At 44.0% G+C, this 27376-nt stretch overlaps 1 protein-coding gene across 2 annotated transcripts; it reads right to left on the bottom strand.

Moving 5' to 3' along the window:
• Positions 1-982: 982 nt before the first annotated feature.
• SERINC1 (serine incorporator 1) lies at positions 983-26939 on the bottom strand. Of its 2 annotated transcripts, XM_054194132.1 has the most exons (10): positions 26780-26939; positions 20704-20865; positions 19132-19325; positions 10234-10313; positions 9916-10053; positions 8771-8940; positions 8558-8648; positions 4531-4672; positions 4193-4423; positions 983-2637 (listed from the first exon to the last, which is right to left on the bottom strand). In XM_054194132.1, the coding sequence occupies exons 1-10, from the start codon at positions 26816-26818 to the stop codon at positions 2499-2501; spliced, it is 1386 nt and encodes a 461-aa protein (XP_054050107.1). In that variant the 5' UTR covers positions 26819-26939; the 3' UTR covers positions 983-2498. The 2 variants fall into 2 exon arrangements, with proteins under 2 accessions (XP_054050107.1, XP_054050108.1); XM_054194133.1 differs by lacking the exon at positions 9916-10053.
• Positions 26940-27376: the final 437 nt, after the last annotated feature.

The following is a 27376-nucleotide window of genomic DNA, read 5'->3' as shown; positions in this document are numbered from 1 at the left end:
TTATTGGCAAAGTTTCATTATCTCCAAACTTCAAGGTTTATTTATAAGCCTCCAACACATGTAGTTAATGCAGCAAACTGTGTTTTCTTTTACTACTATGCAAAAGAATGTTTTCTCCTTTGTTTTCTTACTGCAAGCTGGGGCACAGCCCTGTAACTTTCCTTCCCCTGGAAGAGCTCTGCTACTCAAAAGGTGCGCTCTCATTGCTGCTTTTAGCAAAGCCTTCTGTGTTTATTAAGTGAAGTGACTGTAGTTGCATCACAGAGCTGAACACCAGAGGGGTTACCACAACACTAGGTGAAGGTGCAGCTGACTCACTTGTAACTGAATCATCTCACCCTCAGCTCCTGATTTAATATAAACAGTAAGTTAAACTGTAACTAAATATAGAAGTTTTCTTCCCTCTCTGCCCTCAAAGCTGTAGATGGGGAGGTTTGAGAGGCTCCAGTGTGTAGGATGTTCCTGGTGAAGGGAGAAACTTCACACATGGCAACAGGAAAAACACCTTCCACAGCCAAAGTTTCCTTTTTCAAAGGAGCAGCCTAGCCACTTGTACAAGGAGCTGAATCTGTAGACCCAGCTTTCTGTTCATCTTCCTAATGCAGTGACTAGCTATTTGTTACAGGGGACAGGAGCTGCTGTATTAAAGCTGGTGTCTGGGTGTGTCACCCAAACTTAACACAGACAGTGCAACACGATGCAGTGGGAATGCCCTTACAAGCGTGACACGTGTTTGTGTTTTCAGAGGGAGGTTGCACAGGGCAGAAAGAGAAGAACTGTCAGAAAACTCCATACAGGGGGTTACGTGTGATCTCCCAAAGCACCAGGAACTGCCTTACAGGTGCCCTGGGCACCACTGTCAGCCGTTACTGCTCAGATGACAAGTGCTACGAAACATGCCAGGAAGAGAGATGAGAAGACAATATTAAGCCCTATCCACGCACTTGGCAGGAGTACGAGACACCAAAAGCCACTGGACCTCTTCATCCGAATTTATTTATTAGTAAGGTAACAACATGTTGAAAATTATTACAAGTCTTTACTAATCCTCCTTCCATTGCCATCTCAAGTTTGACTGACCTGTCAGACTTTTGCAGAAAATATCAGTGTTTAGGTGCAGAATTAAAATAAAAGCTTAGAGAATAATTAGCAACAGGAAGTAACGGTCTAACCACCACGGTAACAAATCAGCACGACATCTGCTGAGGGCTCTAGGGTCACTCCCAGTCAGGCTGCTCTAGTCTCAAGCTGCAGCAAGTAACAGAGAGATAATGTAGCTTACGTACTTTGGTTACAAAGCAGCAAGCACAAAAGCATTTAGGATTTCATAACTGCACAGGAACTATACCGTATTTTAATCAAACAAACAGATTGATGTCTTACCTCATGCCTAGATTTAGACTTTCTAGGCTCAAGTCCATCTCTGGCAATGGACAACAAGCAAAATACCTAATACATCAAAAGATTTCAAAATTTAGAGCCCAAAATATATTAAGAAACACTTTTATTGAAGCTTTAGTTAATGCAAGCCTCTTTTTGTTACTGTAATTTCAGTGCTCCTTTCCCTCAATTTCTTTTTTAACCACAATACTCAAAAAATTCCTCTGAAGGGCTTACACAGTTTCCACCACTTGGCTCTTTGCAACTCCATGATTGTAGCTTAGCCAAGAAAATAAGTGGCACACAAAACAGCAATAAATTACAGCACAGCTATCCCATTTAAACTACTTTTTTAAAAAAAAATAATAATACATAGATGCACATTGTAAACAGGTGCCTTAAAAACATGCTTCTGAGCATCTGATACCAGGATGTTTTTCCCCCCAGGGTGTCTGTCCTCCTGCCTGCAATGGGACACATCGGACCCAGCAGCACCGAGGAGGACATCTGCTCCTCCAGCTTCAGGTGCAGGTTTGCCCACTGAACACAGGCCCTACAGGTAGCACTGCCCTCCAAACAGGAACAGGTCAGGCTTTAGTGCCAAAATGCTGCAAGACGTCCAATGAACTCCAACATACACAATTTTGAGTCTAAGAATGCTTACTTCAAGACTTACTTTGGAATCAAGGCAACAAGGATCAAAGGCAGCCCCTTCCTTTGCTTGCAAAGCCTGATCTAATACTGGTTTGTCACCCTAATTAACACTTGCACTTTTTTTTCCTACAACTATTTAATGCAATTGAGGGGAAAAAAACCCTACTTCCAAAAGGTCTTGATCTTACATTAATGCTCCTGAAGCACTCAATCTAGGAGTAATCCTATGAAAACCATCGTTATAGCAATTGTCACTGAGCTCAGCTAGAAAAAGTCATTTAGTGAATTGCCAAAAGACAGGATTCACGGTAATCATGCAGAATAAAGCAGGGCATACTACATGGAGAGCACACGCACACACGCGCGCACACACACACGTATTTACAACTGCACTACTCTCTGGAATACTGTTTGTTTCAAAGACAGGGTGAAGCAAGCACAATATCCCTAGAGAGCAGCACAGCTTAGTCAAAGTCACGGTTTGTAAGAACCAGCGGAGCAACCAGAGTCCACACGTACAGCACGATGCCAATCCAGCTGGAAGATATCTTCACCCAAACAGACGGCCATTTGCTGGTCATTGTCTCATAAGAAGAATCCGGACTGTGAAAGAAGGGGGGGAGGGGGAAAAAGAGATAAGTTGCAATTTTTGCTTCGGTATGACATATTTTGTGTAGTAAGCCACTCTTCAACACTGTTTTCACAGTAGATCACTTTCACTTCAGCTCCACACCTCAAAGGACATCTCTACCCTCCTTCTTCCCATCAGTTCACAACAATCTGTACAAGAACACCATCCGAAAGTTGGTGTCACAGCAAGGTGGAAAGCAACAGCAGCCCCAAAAAATATTTAGTAAGAGAAGCTGTCAAGAAGCAGAAAAAATTACAAGGAATCTCTAAGCAAATCTGTGGAAATGCAGGAACTGGACAGCACTTACACAAATAATGCATTTCACCTTGCCAAAAGACACCACCTAGAATTAATAATCTTGATGTCATACTGAGCTTAGCGGGGCCACAAATCAAATCCACAGCAGGATTATCTATTAAGAGTTACTTTTGAAGGGAACACTTCTCTGGTGTTGCTGTTTTGATACAAAATATCCTTTAACAAATTATTACAGACCATAATTTTTATTTTTTTTTTAAATTCTGAAGAACATCTGCTCAGGCTGTTAACATAGTAACAATTCACACACAGGAGGACTATTCTATTGTGAGGATTTCTTTCCAGGAGCAGACAGCCCAATTTCCTTCCACCAGACCCTGGCTGTCACAGAATGAGTGAGGTTGGAAGGGACCTGGTGAAGGTCATCTGGTCCAACGCTCCTGCTCAAGCAGTGACACCTAAAGCCAACTTAACCAGGACTACGCTGAGATGGTTTTTGAATACCTCCAAGGATGGAGACTCCACAACCTCCCTGGGCAACCTGTGCCAGTGCTCAGTCACCCTTCCAATGAAAAGCTATTTCCTGATGTTCTGAGGGAACCCCCCATGTTTCGGTTTGTGCCCACTGCCTCTGGTCCTGTCACTGGGCACCACTGAAAAGACCCTAGCTCCATCCTCTCTGCGCCCTCCCTTCAGGTATTTATATACATTGATATGATCTCCCTGAGGCTGACCAGCCCCAACTCCCTCAGCCTTTCCTGGTATAACAGATGCTCCAGTCCCTTTGCTGGACTCTCTCCAGTTATGTCCAAGTCTCTCTTGCACTGGGGAGCCCAGGACTGGACCCAACACTCCAGATGTGGTGTCACCAGTGCTGAGTAGATGGGATGGATCACCTCTCCCTGAACCTGCCAATGTAACACTTCCTATCTCTCCTTTTTGCAGCTCTCTGTACCAGACATGGGCCTGGTATTTACTTATTTTTATCTGTTATGGAATTTTAGACTCTATCCTGTTCACTTCAGCAGGACGTATTTCAGCAGTCTAGTGAATCATGAGAATTATCCCAGAAATTATGATAGGCACTTGTGAACAAGGCTGGCTATGCCAATTTTCAATTCATTTAATATAGATCAAACAGTATACTACCCTTGAGAAGTTCTGTCAGACCTACATTCCTCACGGCACACAACTTACGCCTCCCTGTCCAGCAAAAGATAGCGTCTTGTATGCTCCTTATTAATACAATATATTATCAAACATAAATACCTGTACCAGTTGGTAAGTGTCATCATGATATACAGTGAAGCCAGGAAAAGCATGAAATGAAAGAAGGAGTAGCTGTAAGTAACTCCATCCCTCTCGTTATCTATGGCGCGGTGAACATCATCTCCATCGTCAAGGGAGCCGTCACTCCTGGGCATTCCGTCCTCTATCAGTGTTGATTCATCACTGGTCAGCATCAGCTTGTTAACTTGGCTGTTGTTGGATGTGCGGATGCTGCATTGGACAGGAAAGGACACAGTACAGTTACCCAAATAAATGCAACTTAGTATCTGAAAATGAGAAGTAATACAAGTTAATAGGTATTTTTAAAGGAATCTTACCTTGAATAGAGAACACACAGCAAAAACAAAACCAGTCCTACAATTCCTTGGGCATCCCACCACTGAACTACCTGGCCTTGGGTTGGAATGGTGGTGCTGTTGTAACCAATGATGCTCAGCAAACTCGGGTTACAGCGCCTGTCTATGGGGGGAAATTACATTGGAACTCACATAAAACAAGAACAGAACAAATATTTAATAGTACACTTCCACACTGAATGCACAGGAATAGAAAGGAACTTTGTGACCGTGACAGTCTTAAAGTAAAAAAGCTTTGAATCTAATTTTAGCCTACAGTCTCTCTAAAGCAGGCAAATGACAGTGTGGCATAAAAATCTGTCTCTTTGCAGAGATAAAAGGATTTTAAACTTATATAAGATCTGCATCAACTGCTTCACTGTTCCATCTCATATAATTAGATGCAACAAAATAAAAGTGCTCTGCATATTAAGCTTTAGAAATTCTACCGCCAGAAAGTAAGTTTGACAAACATAATACTCTGTAGAGATGGGGTACCAGAGTTCTCTCAGAGTTGGAAAAGAATGCTACAAAGTCAGCGTCATATTATCAACAGCTCCCAACCCACAGCATCCACAGGTAACACAGATGAAACAGCCGAAAGTAGCGGACAAGCTTATTTCCCCATAATTAGTGCAGGAATTAGATACCATTCTCATCTATGCTGTTATACAGAAGCACAGATGATTATCCATAATTAAGATAAAAGCATCAGAGACCAAATTAAAAACACCAAAAATCAATATTTAGCAGTTTATTTTAATCACCAGAATTTATGGATTTATTGATTTATTTATTTAGAGATGCTCGGCTGTTTTCAGACACAAGACACACTGAAAACATTAATGATTTTTAAAAATCCTCAATTCCGAAAAATGCAATCATTAGCATCTCAGTAACCAGGTAAGAACTTGACACTTGGTAGGAGATGAACCTTCCAGACACCTTAGAAGAATTGTAGTCATCTGCAAAATCTCATCTTTCGAATAGTGCAATCCTACAGATAATTGGTAGAAAGTTTTCCATATGATAAGCACAGGAGCAAGTGAAAAACATGTTATCTTCAGAAGAACTATTTCTTCAGTATTATTACAGAAAGCTGGGGTGGGGGGAGAGAACATAAACTAATGAGTCCTACCTATAACTTGCCTGCATTATAGTATCCCATTCTAACACTGCCTCGCAAAAAGGTGAAGATAATGGAAATCAACTCACGCCTCAGAGTTAAACCTGTGCTTTTGGAGAGAAAGCCCCTGAGATGTCTGACACTACCACCCAGACGGAACTGGTAAGGAAGGAGACTTCAGTACAGACAGATTGCAACGAGGGCCCAGACCCTTCTCCTGGAGAACAGGCAAGAGTTAAAAGGCTGCACAGTTATCATTGGGGCTGAGATGGAGATAGATAAGTGGTTTGGGAACCATGCTCCTGGGGCGGACAGCACAGAGAATGAGGCACCTTGGACCCTGATGACCCACAGAACCAGGAGTCTGCTTCAGTCCCCACCCTCCAGCGTTAAAACCAAAACCAAACGTGAAGCTTTAACAGCTTTTGACACCCACGAGCAAGGTCTGCAAGAAGCACACAGGTGGATACCACAAAAAGAACCAAGTGTTTGTAGTGGGTGACTGTTAAAGGGCACCAAGGCGCCCATCTGCTGTCCTGACAGGGATCACAAGAGGTGTGCTGCCTTCCAGGAGCTAAGGAATGAGCAGAGGACTGTTTCCTCATACAAATGTTGGATGTGCCAACCAGGTACGAGGCACTGCTGGACTTGCTACTCACAAACCAAGAAAACCTGCTCCGTAACATCTCGGTTAGTGATAGCCTTGGCTGCAGTGATCACAATATTGTGGAGTTAGTACTAAGACAAAGGTTTTAGATTTTAGAAGAGCAAACTTCAGCTCACTCAGAGCTCAGCTGGGAGGGATTCCATGGGAAGCCTCAATGGAGAATACAGGATTGCTGGGAGTTTTTAAAGAATGCTCTCCTGGAAGCAGAAAAACAGTTAATCCCCTTTAAAGGTAAGGGAAGTAGGTGGAGCAAGAGACCCCCCCTTGGCTTAACTGTGAGCTTCTAAGTCTGCTCAAAACCAAAAGAGAAGCATACCAGAGGTGGAAAAGTGGCTGAATACCCATTAAGAACTACAAGGGCATTGCCAGGGCACGCAGAGATACATCTAGAAAATCAAAAGCTCAGCTTGAACTGAAATTGGCTAATTGGTCAAAAAACTACAAGAAAGGGTTCTTCAGGTACATAAGCAACAAGCAGAAAGAAAACAGTGGCCCACTGTTAAACAGGAGAGTGAATTAGTCACCAACAACACTGGAAGGGCAGAGGTTCTCAACACTTTCTTCACCTCTGTCTTTACCAGCCCTGCTGGGGCCCAGGCCTTGGGAACAGCAATCCAGGTTGATGCAAACACAGACCCACCGTCAGTGACGGAAGAGTTGGTATGTGAACTATGTGAAGCTTGACCCCTACAAATCGATGGGCCCTGACAATACCCACCCGAGAGCGTTAAGAGCACTGTCTGATGTTGCGAGGCCGCTCTCCATAATCTTTCAGAAGTCAGGGAGATCAGGGGACATGCCAGAAGACTGGAAGAAGGCTAATGTCACCCCCATCTACAAGAAGGGCTTAAAGGAGGATCCAGGAAATTACAGGCCCATCAGTCTCACTTCAGTCCGTGGAAAAGTTATGGAACGAATCCTCCTGGGGACCATTCACAAGTCAAAGGAAGCACGTGACTAGGACAAGGCAGCATGGATTCACCAAGGGAAAACCATGCTTGACAAACCTGATCGCCTTCTATGACAAAGTAACCTGCTCAGTTTATGTGGGGCGACCAGTGGACATTGTCTACCTGGATTTCTCCAAGGCTTTCGACACAGTTCCCCACAGCCTCCTGCTGCAGAAACTGATGTGTTACGGTCCAGACAAGTGGTCTGTGTGGCGGGTGGGGAACTGGCTGACAGGCCACATCTAGAGGGTGGTGGTAAATAGCTCCTTTTCAAACTGGCAACCTGTCACAGGTGGGGTCCCCAGTGATCAATATTGAGCCCAATGCTGTTTAACGTCTTCATAACTGACCTGGAAAATGGGATCAAGTGATGAAGGTTGATAATGACACCAAACTGAGAAGTGGACACTTTGGAAGAGAGAGCTGCCCTGCAGGAAGAGCTAGACAGTCTGGAAGAGTGGGCTAACTTAGGAAGTTCAACAAGGACAAGTGTAAGGTCTTGCACCTGGGAAAACATAATCCAGAAGTGCAGCACAGGCTGGGATCTACCTGGCTGGGGAGCAGCTCTGTGGAAAGGGACCTGGGGGTCCTAGCGGACAAGCAGCTCAACATGAATGAACAGTGTGCTGCTGCAGCAATGAAAGCCAACAGCATGCTGGGTTGCATCAACAAGGGCATCACCAGCACAGATAAAGAAGTCATTATCCCACTCTACTCAGCACTTGTCAGGCCACATCTGGAATGCTGTGTTCAGTTTTGGTCCCCGCTAGACAAAAAACATGTGGACAGGTGGGAGAGGGTCCAGAGAAGGGCGACAAAGATGATCGAATGACTGGGAAGCCAGCCAGATGAGGAAAGGCTGAGAGAACTGGGTTTGTTCAGCCTTGAGAAAAGAAGGCTTAAGAGAGACCTTATCACCAGGTTCCAGTATTTAAAGGGTGACTACAAAGAAGACAGACTCCCTTTTTACAAGAAGTCACATGAAAAAGACAAAGGGTAATGGGTACAAGTTACTCCTAGAGACATTCTGATGACGCAAGAGGAAAATTTTTCACGAGAACAATCTCCCCAGGGAAGTAGTGGATTCCCCATCATTGGACACTTTTAAGATTCAGCTGGAGAAGGTCCTGGGCCATCTTGTCTAGACTGTGCTTTTGCCAGGAAAGGTTGGTCCGACTGATCCTTGAGGTCCCTTCCAACTTGGTATTCTACGTATTTACTGCTGAACTGGTTACCCAAAAAGCCACGTATCGCTACTACACTTACCTGGTTCATTGGTCATAGCTGACCAAGTCAAATACATTGTGTAAACTGTGATCACAGAAGACTGCAGCAAACCAGATCTTGGCTGAGATTCCTATAGAAGAAGTCATGAAATAGCAAAGTTAGGAAATTAAACGATCTCAGGCATGATCATATTACAGGTTTCTGGGACTGATAATACAGAAAAAACAAAAGATAATGGAATTAAAACTATACCTGAATCCTTGGCAGAATTGACATTACAGAAGCACCGATACACAGCAGCATATTAATACTGATGAACGTCTTGTTTTCAGAACAACCTTCTGGATGAGTGTAATAAACATAAAACAAGACGATAGCCACTAGAGACAGCAGATAATTGATAGCTGTAGCTGACAGCAGAGCTGTGAAAAGAGACAAAAACAGAGTTAAACTTGTTAACAAGGGAGAGTATTAAAATTGAAATAATATTGCATGATTATCACGTTTTGGATATGGTATACAATGACAGAATTAGAGAGCAGCTCTGAGCGCTGAAACATAAAGGAAATCAGTTCCTCTCAATAAATACCCTGTTAAAAAAAAAGAACACAATAAATGGGAAGCCTGAAGCCATACTTGATTCTCCAGTTCTGTAACAGCAACCAAGAGGAGCAAGCATGAGGGAATACAATTATACTACATACACTTTGGTTAAAACCTTAAAAAAAGAAACTAAGGGATTACTTCTCCAGTAGAAAGAAAAACAAAATCTTATGTCCAAATTCCATCTTATTAAAAACACTAAAGAGTGAAGTGGCCATTGCATGAGGACAGGCTGTGCTGTCTTTTGAAACACCTAAATTATCACATCTGAAACACTTTATTAAAATTAACGTATCGTTTCTCCTGTGAGATCACTTGTACTCTCCTTCACCATCTCAGCCTTTGACTCAGCATATACCTTCAAAGAATGATCAACTGGCAGACAGGAAGAAAAAACAATTATTTGAGATGCCTATGCTCAACATGAAGCAGAAGCAGGCTACTTCATTTTTAATCAGCGTTGAGGTGTAACAAAGCCTGTGGCTGAAAAAAAAAAAAAAAAAAAAAAAGAAAAAACCCCAAAACCTACAACTGCCACTGCTGTGCTACCATAAACTGATGCCCTGCTCCCAGGCATTAGATCTTACTACTCAGAGGCTGCTGCCCCCCTCCCTTATTTAACTTGACATCAAAAGGACAGCAACACAATGGAGCTGAACTACACCATCTGAGAATACGATACTTATGCACAAAGCAGCCCTTCTGCACTCTGGTAAAACGTATTACTCACTGAATAACATATTTAACATAATGCACAATGAAATTTAGAGCTTGTTTGTAGTACAGTCCTTTACCTGCATACCAGCATCTTGAGTTTCCTTCCTCCATTTTCTCAACCCAAGATTCATTCCAAGAGTGGGCAAAGTCAATAAGCAAGACCAGCTGAATAAGAATAAAGCAGAATGCTCCAGCCATACCTACGTAAAACCACACTAGAAAAGAAATAAAACAAACCCAGTTCAGAACCACAGATAATTTACAGCCGTGTCTTAATGTTCCTAAACACTGAAGAGTTACACAGCTACAATAAAAATGTAAAACATCAGCATGCATTTAGTTTTGTTTTAAAACCAGTTATGATTGCACCACGATACAGTGGAAGATTCCCTTACCAGTTGTAAATGGTCCCTCTGGTATGAAGAAAGCTCCAACACTAATTGCAAGTGCTGTCGCAAATTTAAAGAACCAGAATCTAAAGAGAAATTTAAAAAAAAAAAAAAAAAGTCAGGCAACTGCTGAAGTCTGATCTAGTTCACAAAAACTCAAAAGTACATAAAACGCACATCCTTAAGAGTTCTTTGGTAAATCACTCATTCTTAACTTGCTTCTTTTGAAGTAGGATAAAAATCTTATTTTATCTGCCCAAGATTTTTATTCTCCAGAAAGCTACGCTTAAACTGTGCTAGACTGGCACAGAGTTTGATGCATTTCCCAGAGATATCTCATTGACGTATTACATCTGAAGCTATGGTGGAATATAATTGTGAGGGGTTTGGGGTTTTTTTTAAAAGGTTTTTAACTAGAGCAGTGAGATTACTAAACTGCCTGCGTATCAGAAAAAAGGGGTTAAAAAAATACCTAACTGTTCTTCATATCAAAACCAAAAAAAGGTAGAAGATCTGACTGGTGCCTACAATGACAGAAAACGTAATGCTGGAGTTCACTACTAGTCTCGATTAATTTCCTACAAAAGAGAGAGATGTACCAAAGCCTGGGTTCTTCCCACCTAACTTCACACTCTTTAGGCCTACATCTCATAAGGTTTTATCACAACAACAAAAGCAAAGGATTTATCCTTCACAGAAAAGACACAATCAAATTCTAAGTCCCTGTTCCAGTGCAGTAGAATTGGATTCTTTTCCCCAGTAAAAAATACACACTCATGGCCAAACAAAACAGATCAGATGTTTCCTAGAAAGCAGATAAGGAAATATCTTCCATCAAAGATTCTCCAAACTCACCCAAATACAGACTATGTACAAATATACCCTGCATACGGAACTTTAAATAAAGAGTTATGCCAAAACTACAAGAAAGTGAAGATTGTTTTTTCTGATCAGACAGCCAGCCAGCTCCAAATATAGACACAGTACCATCTACATGTACTTCAAAACTGAATATAGCACCAAGACATGTACCACACCCCTGCAATGTCAAACACTTGCACAGTTTTCAAGTTTTCTGTCCCTTCCCTTTCTTTCCCCTATACTTCGAGCAAGTTTAATCTCACCTTCTGGCTGTTAGAATTGCGTGGTGGTGACCAGAGGAATAAATTCTAATGGCGTGGAGAGGAACTATGTGAGATTACAGAAGGGCAGAATTCACTGGGATACAGCGAAGTGACTAAACTCAGTTTGAAAGCTTGTCCTGGTTTGAGGTAAAACAGAACCAATTTTCTGATTTGTAATTTCACTTTTTAGCTGGGCCTCTTCTAACTGACTAAAGTCTGAAATTAACAGCATATTGTTCAGAAACTGTTCACTCTCAGAGTGATAAGACCTGATTATACCAAGGAACGGTATGCACAGAGGCTCTTGCTTAGACTTATTGCTATAACAACCAAGGTCAGCTCGCTTCGCTGTTTGCCCCGTTCGAGGGTCGGAAGCAGAGAAGCGTAGAGGGGTCCCACCTGCAGGGAGGAGCAGATGGGACAGGTGACCCAAAACTGACCAACAGGGTATTCCATCCCATATGCATCACGCTCAGTATAAAAGCTGAGGGACCAAAGGGGCAAGGCTGCTCTGGCTCGCTCTTTCTTCAATGGCCGACGTCTGAGGAGGACCCTGTCTGTTCGTCTGCCTTTGATCCTGAACCAAGCATTCCTGACTCTAGGTCCAGAATTCAGCTCCTGTCCGTCACTGACTCCAGTCTGGGACTTTCCCTGTGTCTGCTGGTGATGTGATCATCATCCTGGGAGCTGGATCCCATCATCCTGGGGCCAGGTCACTACACACTGGGCAAACGAGCAGCGAGTGGGCGTTCCCTGGGTGTCACCTGCGGAACCACCCGGGAGCACCACGACAAGGGTGTACTTCCTGGGCTGGAGAAAAGGGCAGCCAAACAGGGAGTGACACACCAGTCCAATCGCAGCAGTCTGCACAGCAGTTCGCACAGGATAGAGTTGAAAGACTGCCAACCCAGCCAGGTAGCAATAGTAACTACTCGCAAGAAGACTGTGGCATCCATGAGATCCACAACCACCAGGTATGATGCAGCCTCTCAGACAGAACTCTTGTGGGAACACAGACATCAGGCTGTAGGGTGTGCCCTGCTCTCACGCAGGTTTCGGATGGCAGCGATGGGCACACCTGCGGGAGATGTGCCCAGGTAGAGGATCTCCTCCAATTAGTCATGGAGCTCAGGGAGGAGGTAAGTAGGTTGAGAAGCATCAGGGAATGCAAGAGGGAGATAGACTCTTGGAGTAAAATCCTGCATCCCACAACAGAAACCCAGCAGGCAGACAGAACCCCTGCAACAGAGAACTCCCTATCCGCTGGCACCTCAACTGAAGGTGGTAACCTGGAGGACAGGGGACAATGGCAGGAAGTTCCTGCACGGCGCAACAGGCGCCGCACTCCAGACAGCCCGGCGACTAGACAGTAAATTATCCAAGAGCCAACAATGTGCCCTTGTTGCCAAAAAGGCCAATGGAATCCTGGGCTGCACAGGGAAGAGTGTGGCCAGTAGGTCGAAGGAGGTAATTCTCCCCCTCTACTCTGCACTGGTGAGGCCGCAACTGGAATACTGCGTCCAGTTTTGGGCTCCCCAGTTCAAGAGGGACAGGGAACTACTGGAGCAGGTCCAGCGTAGGGCAACAAAGATGATTGAGGGACTGAAGCATCTCCCTTATGAGGAAAGGCTGAGAGAGCTGGCACTCTTTAGCCTGGAGAAGAGAAGGCTGTGGGGAGACCTTATTATGGCATACAAGTATCTAAAGGGAGGGTCGAAGGAGGATGGAGCCAGACTCTTTTCATTGGTTCCCAGTGACAGGACGAGGGGCAACAGGCACAAGTTAGAACATAGGAAGTTCCGTTCAAATACACGGAAAAACTTCTTCACAGTGAGGGTGACAGAGCACTGGAACAGGCTGCCCAGGGAGGTTGTGGAGTCCCCTTCTCCGGAGATTTTCAAGACTCGCCTGGATGCAGTCCTGAGTAATGTGCTCTAGGCAATCCTGCTTTAGCAGGGGAGTTGGACTAGATGATCTCTAGAGGTCCCTTCCAACTCTGAAGTTTCTGTGATTCTGTGACTACCTCATCTTCCCAGGTGCTATTATTTAACAGGTACAGTGCTCTGCAGAGGAACCTGGATGATGACGAACACGATAGTTCTACCTTGGAGGCATCAGCGAGGTCTAGTCAGACCTCCCCCCACATTAAAACCTCTATGGTAAAGAAGAAAAGACAGGCCCTTGTCACAGGTGACTCCCTACTGAAGGGAGTGGAAGGCCCAATATGCAGACCGGACCCGGTACATAGGGAGGTCTGCTGCCTCCCTAGGGCCTGGGTCAAGGACATGAAAAGGATGCTTCCTTCCCTGGTACGGCCCTCAGACTACTACCCACTTTTGCTCTTTCAGGTAGGCAGCAATGAGGTAAAAAGAAAAAGTCCAAGGGCAATGAAGAATGATTTCAAGACCCTGGGACACCTGGTCAAGGGATCAGGAGCACAAGTTGTGTTCTCATCCATCCCCCCAGCTGCAGGGAATGACGAGGGGGTAAACAGGAGGAGCCAGCAGATCAACCCCTGGCTTCAAGCCTGGTGCTATCAGCAGGGCTTTGGGTTCTTTGATCATGGCCTGATCTACAAAACACCTGGCCTGCTGGTAACCGGTGGGAACACCTTGCCTTCCAGGGGAAAAAGGGTTCTAGGACAAGAGCTAACAGGGGCTCATTGAGAGGGCTTTAAACTAGATTTGAAGGGGGGTGGGGACAGTACTGGGCTTGCTGGTGAGGTGCCAGGGCATAGCTGCTCAGCTCTCGTGGGCCAGTGTGCCAGTATTTCTGAAAGCCAGAAGGCACACCGCATCTCAAGGGTCAAAACTACACGACTCCCTCTCTGAAATGCTTATACACCGATGCACACAGCATGGGGAATAAGCAGGAAGAGCTGGAGATCTGTGTGCGGTTGCAGGGCCACGATCTCATTGCAATTACTGAGACATGGTGGGACAGCTCACATGACGGGAATGCTGTCATGGATGGCTATGTCCTTTTCAGGAAAGACAGACCAGCGAGGCATGGTGGTGCAATTGCACTCTATGTGAGAGAGCATTTGGAATGCATCGAGCCCTCACTAGGGGCAGATGAAGAGAGGGTCAAGACCTTACGGGTGAGGATTAAGGGACAGGCAAATATAAGGGACACTGTTGTGGGTGTTTATTACAGGCCACCTGATCAGGATGGGGAAGCTGATGAGGCTTTCTACAGACAGCTGAAGGTAGCCTCGCAATCGCAGACCTTGGTTCTCATGGGGGACTTCAACCACCCCAATATCTGCTGGGAAGACCACATAGCCAGGCATGCACAGTCCAGGAGGCTCCTCCAGTGCATTGATGATAACTTCTTGACACAGGTGATGCAGGAGCCAACAAGGAGAGGAGCACTCCTGGACCTGGTACTGACAAACACAGAGGGACTGGTGGAGGACATTAAGGTTGGGGGCACCCTAGGTTGTAGTGATCATGAAATGATAGAGTTCAGGATCACAGGTACCACGCAGAAAATATCAAGAAGTAAAATTACAACCTTGGATTTCAGGAGGGCTAACTTCGACCTCTTCAAGAGACTGCTTGGAGAGATCCCATGGGCTAGGGCTCTGGAAAGCAAAGGGGCTCAAGAAAGCTGGTTGATATTCAAAGACCACTTCCTCCAAGCTCAGGATCGGTGCATCCCTAAGAGAAAGAAATCGGCCAAGGGACGCAGGAGACCTGCATGGTTGAGCAGGGAGCTTCCGAAAAAGCTCAAGCGGAAGAAGGAAGTCTACAATAAGTGGGAGAAGGGACTGACCCCTTGGGAGGATTACGAGAATGCTGCCAGAGCGTGCAGGGATGAAACAAGGAAAGCCAAGGCCACCCTGGAATTAAACCTGGCCAGGGATGTCAAGCTCAACAGGAACGGCTTCTACAAGTATACTGGAAGCAAAAGGAAGACCAGAGAAGTTGTGGGCCCACTGTTGAATGAAACAGGAGCCATGGTGACGGAGGATGCGGAGAAGGCAGAGTTACTGAATGCCTTCTTTGCTTTGGTCTTTACTGCTCAGCCCAGCCCTCAGGAGTCCCAGGCATTGAGGGAAGTAACAGGGAAAGAAGACGACTTCCCTTGGGTTGAGGAGGATCAAGTGAGTGATCAACTAGATATTCACAAGTCCATGGGCCCTGATGGGATGCACCCAAGAGTGCTGAGGGAGCTGGTGGAAGTCATTGCTGGGCCGTTCTCCATCATCTTTGAAAGGTCCTGGAGAACAGGCGAGGTGCCTGAGGACTGGAGGAAAGCCAACGTCACTCCAGTCTTCAAAAAGGGCAAGAAGGAGGAGCCGGGGAACTACAGGCCCGTCAGCCTCACCTCCATCCCTGGAAAGATGATGGAACACTTCGTTCTGGGCGTCATCTCAAGGCATGTGGAGGAAAAGAAAGCTATCAGAAGTACTCAACATGGATTCACCAAGGGGAAATCATGTCTGACTAATCTGATAGCCTTCTATGACGGCATGACTGGATGGATAGATGAAGGGAGGGCGGTAGATGTGGTCTACCTTGACTTAAGCAAGGCATTCGACATGGTCTCCCACAGCATCCTCATAGGGAAGATTAGGAAGAGTGGGCTTGATGAATGGACAGTAAGGTGGATAGATAACTGGTTGAAAGACAGAGCTCAGAGGGTAGTGATTAGGGGCACAGAGTCTAGTTGGAGGTCAGTGACGAGTGGTGTTCCCCACAGGCCAGTACTGGGTCCAGTCCTGTCCAATATATTCATCAATGACCTGGATGAAGGGATAGAGTGCACCCTCAGCAAGTTCACTGATGACACCAAGCTGGGGGGGTGGCTGACACAGCAGGTGGTTGTGCCACCATACAGAGAGACCTGGACAGGCTGCAGAGCTGGACAAAGAGAAACCTTATGAAATTCAGTAAGGGCAAGTGTAGGGTGCTGCACCTGGGGAGGAATAACCCCATGCACCAGTACAGGTTGGGGGCTGACCTGCTGGAGAGCAGCTCGGTGGAAAGAGACCTGGGAGTGCTGGTGGACAACAGGATGACCATGAGCCAGCAATGTGCCCTTGTGGCCAAGAAGGCCAATGGCATCCTGGGGTGCATCAAGAAGAGTGTGGCCAGCAGGTCAAGGGAGGTCATCCTCCCCCTCTACTCTGCCTTGGTGAGGCCACACCTGGAGTACTGTGTCCAGTTCTGGGCTCCCCAGCTCAAGAAGGACAGGGAACTGCTGGAGAGGGTGCAGCAAAGGGCTACCAAGATCATTAGGGGACTGGAACACCTCTCTTATGAAGAAAGGCTGAGGGATTTGGGTCTCTTCAGTCTGGAAAAAAGACGGCTGAGGGGGCATCTTATCAACACTTATAAATACTTAAAGGGTGGGTGTCAGGAGGATGGGGCCAGGTTCTTTTCAGTGGTGCCCAGCAACAGGACAAGAGGTAACGGGCACAAACTTGAGCATAGGAAGTTCCGCCTAAACATGAGGAGGAACTTCTTGGCTTTGAGGGTGGCAGAGCACTGGCACAGGCTGCCCAGAGAGGTGGTGGAGTCTCCGTCTCTGGAGACATTCAAAACCCACCCAGAAGTGTTCCTGTGCAACCTGTTCTGGCAGGGGGGTTGGACTGGATGATCTCCAGAGGTCCCTTCCAACCCTATGATTCTATGATACGGTTTTGTATATATTGTATACTTTTTTCTCTTTAATTTTTATTATTCTATTATTATTTACTATTTTCTTATTTATTATTATTTTCATTAAAGTAGTTTAGTTCTTCTTCTAAACTCATAAATCTCCTTATCTCTTCCTCTCCTATCTGAGGAGAGAGGGGGGGAAGGCCATGTGTCGTTCTGATTGGCCAATCCGGTCAAAACCACGACAAAGCTGAACTAACTTACAACAGTTACGGTGTAATACATATCCCACTAAAATTAGTTTTGGAATCCACGTGTGGAATTATTTTTTTTTTACGTCAATGTCATTCTCCATTGCAGAAATAAGAACAGATTCAAGTTTGTATAAATTTGACCTCTAATTCCAGAACCTTGCATTCTGTGCAAGCCAGCAACAATCCCATGAATACACTGTAACTGATTTTTTTCTATTACCCTTAACCTGAGGCAAGAAACCATTCTGACTGCTGTTACAGAAGAAAAGAAGGTGAACATTGGCACTGGACCACATTATTGGGCTTAACTTGTATGCAAGTATGAAAAAGGAAAACCTAATATTCTGAGTATTTCAAGCTAGTGACAGAAAGACTACATTGCAAAGTACTACTGAAGATCACGATTTCAAAAATCATAAAACCATGGTTTTCATAAAGCTACCTGTAATGAATACTACTATTGAAGCAACTAGTTATTACAGAAGTGTTGGAAGTAACTTTATTAAATATTCCACCAGTAACAATTAACAAGTGTCATTTTTCCTTTTATCCTAGCGCTGATGCTAGATTGTCTGAGAAGAGAGAACTGCTATGGGTTTCATAAATAGCACCCAAATCTGTAGAGCACAACTCCAGGTAAGGGTATCAAGAAGATCCCAAACACTTAAGATGCGGTTTTAGGTAGAGATACCACGTCATGTAAAAGGGGCCTTTTATTGTAAAAAAACATGAAGTGTTGACATAGAATGTACCCGAACCATTTTCCTCCTGCTTGTAAGAAGTATGCTCTCCTCAGCAAAGCAGGGCAGGGGGAAAGGCCGAACTGAGTTACTGCTGCTAACGCATCTTCATACTGTACCCAGCCTCATAGTCTTTAGACAGAAATAAACAAAAGAGTAAACAAAGCAATATTCTGCTCAGTCTTAATTATCTTCTTTTCCCCTACAGAAATAATTTGAAATTTTTCCTCATTTTATGCTAGAAATGTTTAATCTTATTATACTGAACGTAAAATAAAAATGCCTTCTTAATTTTTATGGCTTAGCTGTTAATAGCTTCCATTAAATATAATCACCTTGAAGAAGTAGTAGCCTAAGCAATCACTGTGACCACCAACACTAGCAGACAGCACAAATGGGTTTATGCTTTCTAGTGCCATGCCTTAGTATAAAAATTTCCATCTCCCTCGTTCAAGAAGCTACATTACATGTAGGCTGAGCCTGTATGAAAACTACCACTTGTGTCAACCTGCAAGCTGAAATTCCACTATTATCTTCCATCTGATAATGCTAACTATAATAAAATACAAAAGAAATGTATTGTGAAGCTCAGGAAATAAATACGTAACTCACTCTCCTTTATGCAGAACAGAAGAGTGAAGAAGAGCCAGCAGAGGGGAGGAGATATGTTAGATATCTGTGTGTGTGTGTATAGACACCTATATATCACTGTTACCATCTTTAAAATAAAACTGTTCAGCAAAGAGCATGCGCTTAAAAACATCAAAGTCAGGAGGAATGTAATTCCTAGAGGACAGATCTGGCTTTTTAATCTTTCTATTTGATGAAAACATCTCAGTGGAATGAAACTTAGCACCATCATTTATGTCTGAATTTTGTCATCTTTGGACAAAAGCAGAACCTCTAATCTTGGGAAACCTCTGAACAGATTATCCACTGACATAATTCAGGCTCTGAAAAATGACAGCCATGTGTATCTTTTCCTCTTACAAAAATTAATCTGCCATGTCTAAAACTCTAATGTCTTTGAATACCCTCTACTGCAACAACACTCCTCTAGCCACTATCAAATTCTCTGTATGTGGAACAGTAAATTTGACCAGTGTGCTCAGCCACAGGCTTTATTTTCACAGTAGCTGTATCTCATATCCACACAGTTCTCATTTCTGTATCTTACCCATTGTGCACTGCTGCTCTTGGGTCGTTGCTGCTTTTCACTTTGATCATCAATAAGGAGAAGAGAAGGAAGAACATGGCCATACCAAAGCACACACGGTACACAGCTTTGTAACCAACTAGTACATCGCAATTCACATGGCCGTGCACACCAGGAATAGTTGTTCCCATCCCTCCATCACAAAATCCAGGAATCTGTGATAAATACAAGATACTTCAGTGATCTGTAAATCACATATTTCTGTGAGTAAATATGCATTAGCAATTTATTAATATATAACTCATTAATATTGTAACTTTACGCAAACTATTAACATTGCTAGAAAATATGACACTGAAGAACGGTACTATTAGTTACAGTCTAAACAGAATATTCAACACATTCAAGGAAAAAAATCCCTCATAGGCAAATTCTAAACAAAACCAAAAATATATCTTATTAACAGCAGCGAGGTCGGGGTTTTTGTTATTAGTAGTTTCAGAATTTCTCAAAGAAATGCAGTTTTCACTTGTTGATCTGAATCCAGGGATAAATAAAAGATCTGGGACTTGGTAAACTTGACTTGACAGTTAGTATCAAGTTCATGACATAGCTAGGAGAAGGCAGCCTGTTTACATTTCTTTAAAGCAGAGACAGCCTCCCTAAAAAAAGTAACATCACAATCAATTAGAAGTATCTGTAACTTCCATATGAAACAGCTGAGAGTATCCTTTCCAGTCAATACCAGGACATCAGTAACGCCTTTTTGAAATCAAATCATACTCCCGAAGGCTGTAATTTTCCTTCCTAGGTGACTAGCATGGCGCGATCTGAAGAAATAATAATGGTTACTATGCTACACTGAAATAAACATTTACAGATGAATCATTTAGGGGGACAAAAATCAAAAGCATACCTAACAGATGTTACTATTTACTAGAAAAAAAATTAAAGACTGCAAAAAGAAGCCTAACAGAACCAAAGCACATGCAACCCAAGTTCAGTGAACCTGTAAGCTCTCCTCTATTATAGTGTATAGTGTATTTTACATACACCATCATATCTTCATATAATAAACTGTAAAATCCTGCAAGCACTTCCTATTATTCTTAGTGAAAAATATGCTACTATCATTAGTGAAAAATATTTTTGTTATGCATTTGCAGACTTTAAAATAGAATTTTAACTAGTACAGTACAATGAAACTATAAGATATCTTAGATTGTGGTTATTTTTCATTCTTTTATTAACAGCAATCAAAATTAATCAAGTGCCACAAATAAAAGCATCTCAATATAACTTAAAACTCAACATATATAAATATTTTCTTGTTTGACACAATATTTTATTTTTTCTGCTCTGAGATATTAAAGAAGGGGTGTGACTTTATTCCTGAATACTGCTTTTCATCTATGCAGTGACTGTCTCACGAGTTCTTTGCTTATTTGTTCTACAATCAAATTAATGGTGACTGTGAAGCACAGGTGACAGCAAAATTACGTATTTCCAAAAAAACCCCATGCTTTCAAGGTGTTGTTTACAATTATCTGTGACATTTGTTCTACCAACATGTTAGCAAAGAAGTAATCTGACCTTCTTCAGCTGCTCTTCCATGCCTGGTATTAACATCACACAGGCAACGCTCACACCAAGAAGTAAAAAGAATGCATAAATCAGCCGCGTTATGGTGGAGTTGTTTCCACTGGGGCAGCATCGGCAGAGCAGGCACGGGGCACTTCCACACAAGCACGGTATCTGACAGAAAGACAAAACACGAAACAAGTTCTTTAAAGAGTCTTGCATTACTAGATTTCAGTATTTAACCAGGCTGCCTAGATCATCAGAAGTTATGATGGAAAATGATTCTCCTGTGCATCTCATCACTAGTGTAGACTAAGTCACTCCAACATGTTACAGAGCCCCCTAATGATCTTGGCAGCGCTTCCTAACATACCATCATACAGTGGAATTAGTGCAATGTGAAAAGTAATCATTTATCCATTCAGAGGAAATAAAGGCTGGATTCAGGCTTATTTGTCCTCCTGAATTTTATTTAATTTCAGCTAAGTAAGATGCAAGGATTGCTTTTAGTTAGCAACTATATCCTCCCTTCCACAGCTGCAGAGATTAAACAAATACACCACAGAAACAAAATTTGAGTGCCACTGGGATCTAGGTACACTTTCAGCATCTGACAGAGTAAGGCCACAACTGTCACTGGGGCCACCAACATTACTGGAGCACAAACAACAGGTAAAATAGCCTAAAACTTATGTTGCAAATTTTTGCATATTTAGCAACTACTCATGTATCACATAATTCTCTGTCAGATGGCAAAATTAACTTATGAAATGACAAAGTTACAAACCACAATAACAAAGCAAACACACGGTACACATATTATCATCACTACCAAATACCAATGGCAAAAGTGGATAGGAACACTGTACAGCTGTAACACTATGAGGGAAAAAATTAGGACAATTCAACACTTAAATTCAACTCTTAAAACTGAAAATTGTGGGAAGAAGGAAAGGGAGCAGATAGTGCCATTTCATCAGGGGAGAAGATTAAAAACAAAACAAAACACACACATACACACACAAAAAAACCCAGACACACAACAAAAAAACCACCACAAATGAACTTCATCCTGTTGCAATTTTCTGACACTTGCTGAATGACAATTCAGGAAGGAGAAGAAGGGTAAGATTCCGCAAGTAAAGTTAAACCAAAAGAGGAAAGGTACAATCAAAATGTTTGAGGGTTGGGATTTTTTTTTTCTGTTTACAAATAAATTATTCTGCCTAGAGGACCATATCCTAGAGAGCAGTTAACAGCTAAGTTTTGGAGGCCACATATTTTTCAGGTAAAGTAAAGTTACCAAGTGAGCACTGCCTTATCTGAGCTACAAGAGACTGTGCAACTAGTGACAAAGACACAGAATGGTGGTAAAACCCAGCTTTTTCCCCAGCACATACGCAGGGACACCTCCACCATGTGACAAAAGCCGTAAATGTCAATCACCACGTCAAAGACACCAAATAAGAACATAACCAGTTACATGGCCACATGACCAATGCCATGACAATCATCCAGTAGGACTGCCATGTGTCAGAGTGAGTTGTTACAAGTTTAGTCATATGACAAACAAAAATGACAGCAGTCTGACTGGACAGGGAAGGCCCCAGGGCTGGCAGGGAAGAGCAGACAGACTGCCACAGTGCCCTCAGCAGCCTCCTGAGGACCCCTCAGGAAAAGGCTCAGATTATCAGTTCTTACACGTTCAACCAGACCCACACACTGAACCCACAAACAGGGTCTTTTAAATAATTTCCTTGTATTCTTTTTGTAAGTGCGCTCCTTTCCAAGAATGGAGAAGCCAAGAATTTTCATTCCGCTATGCTACAGAATCATTTTAAATTAGCAAACTTCACCATTAAACTTGTCTTGCTAAAAAACTGAATCTAGGTAAATTCTCATTATAACTATTTCAGTATGTAAAAGATAATATATTGCCCTTTTTTACCTCCTCCTCCACTCAGTATCATTATAGCACAAAGGCTATGAAGGTGTTGATTCCAGGAGAGGTTTCATCTCGGTATAGGACAGACATTTTTTTTACAGTGAAAACAATCAGCCACTGGAACAGTCTCCGAGGATGTGGTAGAGTCCCCACCACTGGAGGTTTTCAGGATGCTAAATCATCTCATCTAGGCTCCCTTTCCCAAGAAAGGTTGGTCCTTCGAGGCTGTTCTATGACTGCAACCAACTATATTAGGGACATCTATGCTTGGTAAGCAGGAAACAAAGTAAGTATTGGCTTAGAATGCATTAGGATTTTACAGTACTGATGTATTGCAGTATTTCCTCCACTCACACAAATAACCTTCCTAGTGAAGAATATTTCTAGTCTGTTCAAAAAAAATTACTTTCTCGAACTAATTCTATCTGCATTAATATTTTTAAAGATACTTTTGAATAAAAGGTTGAATTGGGCTGAGTAGAACATAAGCCTAAGCTCATTTGCAGCAAGGACTGTCCGGCATAAAGTCATCAGGGTTAAATTGTTTTTTAAATACCTAAGTAATTCAAGCAGCTTCCTCCTGAGTGTGTCAAGGGGAACAGAGAGGAATGCATTTTTCTACAGACAGGGGAGGCTTCTGCCACTTTATTTCAGTGGCTGAATGACTGTCTTCCCCTCGATGGGAAACAATGTGCCTCAAACAAAGCAATATACCTCATTTAAGTGTCTGAGCTCCACCACCAGCTTTTAAAACATTTTGCCCCCAAACTGCTCATCTTTACAAGCCGTGATCATGCACGTCTCTGAACAAGACACCTACTGATACTGTTTATGCAAGTCAGGCACTTCTACAAGGAATCACATTACAGTCCAACTCCCTCCTTTTATCCAGGCAGAACAAAATATGTAACATTCCAATAAAATAATACTATTGTACTATTGGCAAAAACACTTCTAACAAGTAACAGAATTCAAAAAGAACAGAGAGCAAAGAACATCTGACCTATGGAATTAAGTTTATCAGCAGAAGAGTCAAGGACAGTTTGTGTCACTTACTTTCTTCCTAAATTCAGAGTATGTCTCCCGCAAAAAAATACTACAGTACAAAGACTAAGATACTACAACACAATCAAAGCTTAATAGTAAATCCCCAGGTGCAGCCCAGCTTAGTCAGAGATGCAGACAAAGAGCTACTCTACAACTACTTTTGAGCTTGCTTTCTTAAGGAAGTTTGGACAACATTTACTAAGTCATGACCACATAAACCTATAGCCATCCAGTAACATTTGGACCTGACAACCAACTCACATCCCTGCACATTTTTGAGAAAAATAAGCAGCTCAGTGGTGTTCACTGAGGCCAAATACGAAAAGATGACCCACACACCTATTTTGGGAGCACCCATCTGGGCAGACAAGTCAATTCATGCCTGCTAAACTAGTCACTTCAATCTCTAGGGCAGTGTAAATTGCCGGAAGAACACATAACAAGATGAATATTGCAGGAGAGAGGAGGAGAGAGAAAACTCCACAAAAGCACTGACTGAAAGTCAACTGCCCCTGATGCACACCAAACAAATTTTTAATATCAAACATAATCTTCTTACTGGGGTAATGACTAAATTATTATACACTGGATTAAGTATTTGCAAGAACACTAAGTCCCTCACTGGGCCTAGTCAGGTTTTAGCTACATCATCCCTATTCATATGCTTAAAGGAACCGATTCAATCAAGATCTTTGCCTTTATAGTGAATATTTAAGTGAGAGAAGCAGCAGCTCTGCTGTTTCAGAGAACAGTGCAATAGAGGCAAGACCCAGCAGAGTGACAACAGCACTGCCTGACCAATCTAGGTTGCCAGGATCAGAAGGCTTCTGGTGAGATGACAGTGCTCTTAAGGCCTTCCCCTCATCTCTAACAGGCTCACCTTTACTCTTAAAAAACGCTAAACTGAAACACTGCCGAATGAGGCCACAGTAGGGCAGACCTACAACCAGCAGTAACACCACGCAAAAAAATCGAGAAGAAATAAAGGTATGAGGCAAGGTCAGGTACCCCGGGCAGCTCTGCATGGCACAACACACAGCCTTTCAGAGAAGCTACACAGCTGAAACAATACTGGCAGCGGCGTCTTCCCAGACAAAAGAGGAGCAGTTTTCCTGGCGGTGCCACAGTCAGCACTGCCACATGCATTGCTACATCTGGTTCCCCTGCTACCTCACCCTCACAGCTTGCTTCTCTTTCAGAGCCACAAATGCTGTGTATTCTGACATCTCCTTGGAGAGCAGCGCAGATTTATCCTATAGGAACTATGCTAGAGGCTTTAAGTGCTGACTAGCTATGGTTTTATAAGTGGAAAGAAAATAAACACTTAAAAGTCACCTGGGGGAAGGAGGGGGGAAAAAAAAAACAAACCACCAAGAAAACCCACCACACAGAAAATCCCCCTGATTTGTTTGGGCACTTTAAAGGAAGGGATGGGTGTATGAGGGTTAGTTACCCACAGTAAATCTGACTTAAACAAGATTACATGCTCATGTAAATAATTTTATCTAAAAAATCATTAGCTGAATTTCTCTGTACAGAAACACTCAAACCAAGAGCAAGTATAGAGGGATTCTTCATGCACTACAAACACCAGCCACTTATGAGAAAGGCTGTTTATGCACTTGAAAATCCAGTACGTATTAACTCAAGTATTTGAGTTAAAACCTATAGTTATACTGTCACTTAGTATTTGACAATAATTAAAAATGTTAACGTTAACTATATTCAGCTAGTAATTAAAGCCTAACTGGCTGATCCATTAAGTAGTGTTTAAAATGTTAACTAAAGCAAAATGAAAACTGACAGTACTTTGTTAACAGGATATCATCGGTGTTCTAGTCGCTTATTTATATGCGTATTGGCCTGGAAGCTTAGCTCATACAAATTTACCAATTCTAGGATCATTTCATAGAGTTTGTACAAGAGATTAAGGAGTTAAGTATTATCTAATTACATATCAATCTGTACAATCAATCAAGGGGAACCAAAGTTCATATATATTAATAGCACAGAAAATAGGAGCTTGGATCAATATGAGGCTTTGTTAGACCACTAAGTTGTGTGCGTGAACTGTTTAAATATAGGTAATTTCATTTAATCTGAGCACAGTACAATATTTTTGCTATGGAAAATTCAGATTTTCACAATCCCACTGACATTTTAAGCCAAATGTCTAAAGAGTCACAATCCAGCTGATTGTGTCTATTTACATAAGGACTAGATTTGGAAAAACGTATCACGTAACCTTAAAACAGCAATGCCTCAACTGAGGACTGCTATGCAGGATCTCTTCTGATTTCTGTGTTTTTATCCATAGCGCTAACAGTTTTAAAAACACCTCAAACTATTGTTTCCCATTAAGAAAAGTCACCTGACGATGGTGACACACCACCGCAGACTACTGTGCAGCGCGAAAACGATGCCTCGATAAGACAAAGATGCTACAAAGGGTGGAGCTGCTCAAGACAAACCCGTAAGAAAGAGAAATGAAATACAGTCATTACAATCAGGGAAACGCGTGAATTTTACTTCTCCCGAAAGAAACGCCGAACTTTCTAAGCATTTAATTAGATTTTTGACACCTTCACAGATTTGGGGAGGAGGAATTTCACTGTAACGCCTCCGCCCCCAGTAACGCGCATTAAGCAGCGACTAGCGGCGCGACAGGCCGGCCTGTCTGAATAAGTACCGAAGCTCCCCATTGCCCCAGCGAGACGGCTTCGGCGGATCCCTGGGGATCCCCGGAGAAGCCCAGGGCGGGGGGGAGAACACGAACGACACCCACCGGGGGGGCGCGCCTCAGGGCCCACCTCCTCCAGGCCGGCCTCAACGGAGCGGGGGCGGCAGCCGCTGGGGGCGGCAGCCGCTCGGGGCGGAGAAAGCCTGTGTGCGAGCGGGGAGGGGGCCTGCAGCCTCCCCGCGCTTGAGGAGGCGGGAAGGCAGCGCCAGAGACGGTCCCACCCCGGCAGGACAAGGGCCCGGGCAGGCAACGGGCGAGGCCCGGGGATGGGGGGGGACAGCACCGGCCGCCGCCCCCGGGCCTGCGACAGGCAAGGAGGGGTAGGGAACCACCGCGCCCGCCCGCCCCCGCCTTACCCAGCTCGCCATGGAGCAGAGGCCCAGGACGCCGCCCATGTTCGCGGCGGGCTCCGGCTCCCGCTTCGGCTCCTCAAAGATGGAAGCGCGGCAGCCTCTCGACGAGGTTGTTTACTGCTCCCGACGGCGCTTCCGGCTGCTGTTAACGGCAGCGGCTAACGTCACTTCCGCAGGGAAGCCAGAGGGAGGCGGAGCGGCGGCGGAGGGGGCGCGGCCGTCGCCTTTTCTTCATGCGGGCTCGGGTTCCTCGCCGTCGGGCTTGTGGCCGGGGGAGGCGCCGAGCTGCCCGGCAACCCCCGCCTACCGCTGCAGGTGGCGGCTGGCCCGGGCCGGCGACAGCCTCGCTGCTCACAGGCCCCCGCGCCGCCTGCGGCTTCCCCCGGAATGGCGGCCGCCCGCGCCGCCATCGCGTTTTGGTCACCTGCCCTGAGGTGTTGAGAGGGTGTAAGGTGGTTAAGAGTTGTCCCGTGCTTCTCCGTTGCCTCCCTGTGCCTACCCGGAGCTGGGAGTGCGGGGAGGCGGGAACGTGTCACCAGCAGCAGTAGGGCGGCCAGCCTCTTGTCCTGATGCGTGACCGTGTGCTTCCCGAAATCGGCT

The sequence above is a fragment of the Rissa tridactyla genome, chromosome 3 (genome assembly GCF_028500815.1).
Source record: "Rissa tridactyla isolate bRisTri1 chromosome 3, bRisTri1.patW.cur.20221130, whole genome shotgun sequence".
Lineage (NCBI taxonomy): Eukaryota > Metazoa > Chordata > Aves > Charadriiformes > Laridae > Rissa > Rissa tridactyla.
This window is presented reverse-complemented; position numbering and strand designations above follow the sequence as displayed.

What these genes read in the sequence shown, in the direction of transcription:
- SERINC1 (XM_054194132.1), bottom strand. Translation starts at nt 26,818, where the DNA reads ATGGGCGGCGTCCTGGGCCTCTGCTCCATGGCGAGCTGG. An exon ending in TCTGCTCCATGGCGAGCTGG is followed by an intron (nt 20,866 to 26,779) that starts GTAAGGCGGGGG and finishes TCTTTCTGTCAG; the next exon opens with ATACCGTGCTTGTGTGGAAG. An exon ending in AGAGGGACCATTTACAACTG is followed by an intron (nt 10,054 to 10,233) that starts GTAAGGGAATCT and finishes TTTCTTTTCTAG; the next exon opens with TGTGGTTTTACGTAGGTATG.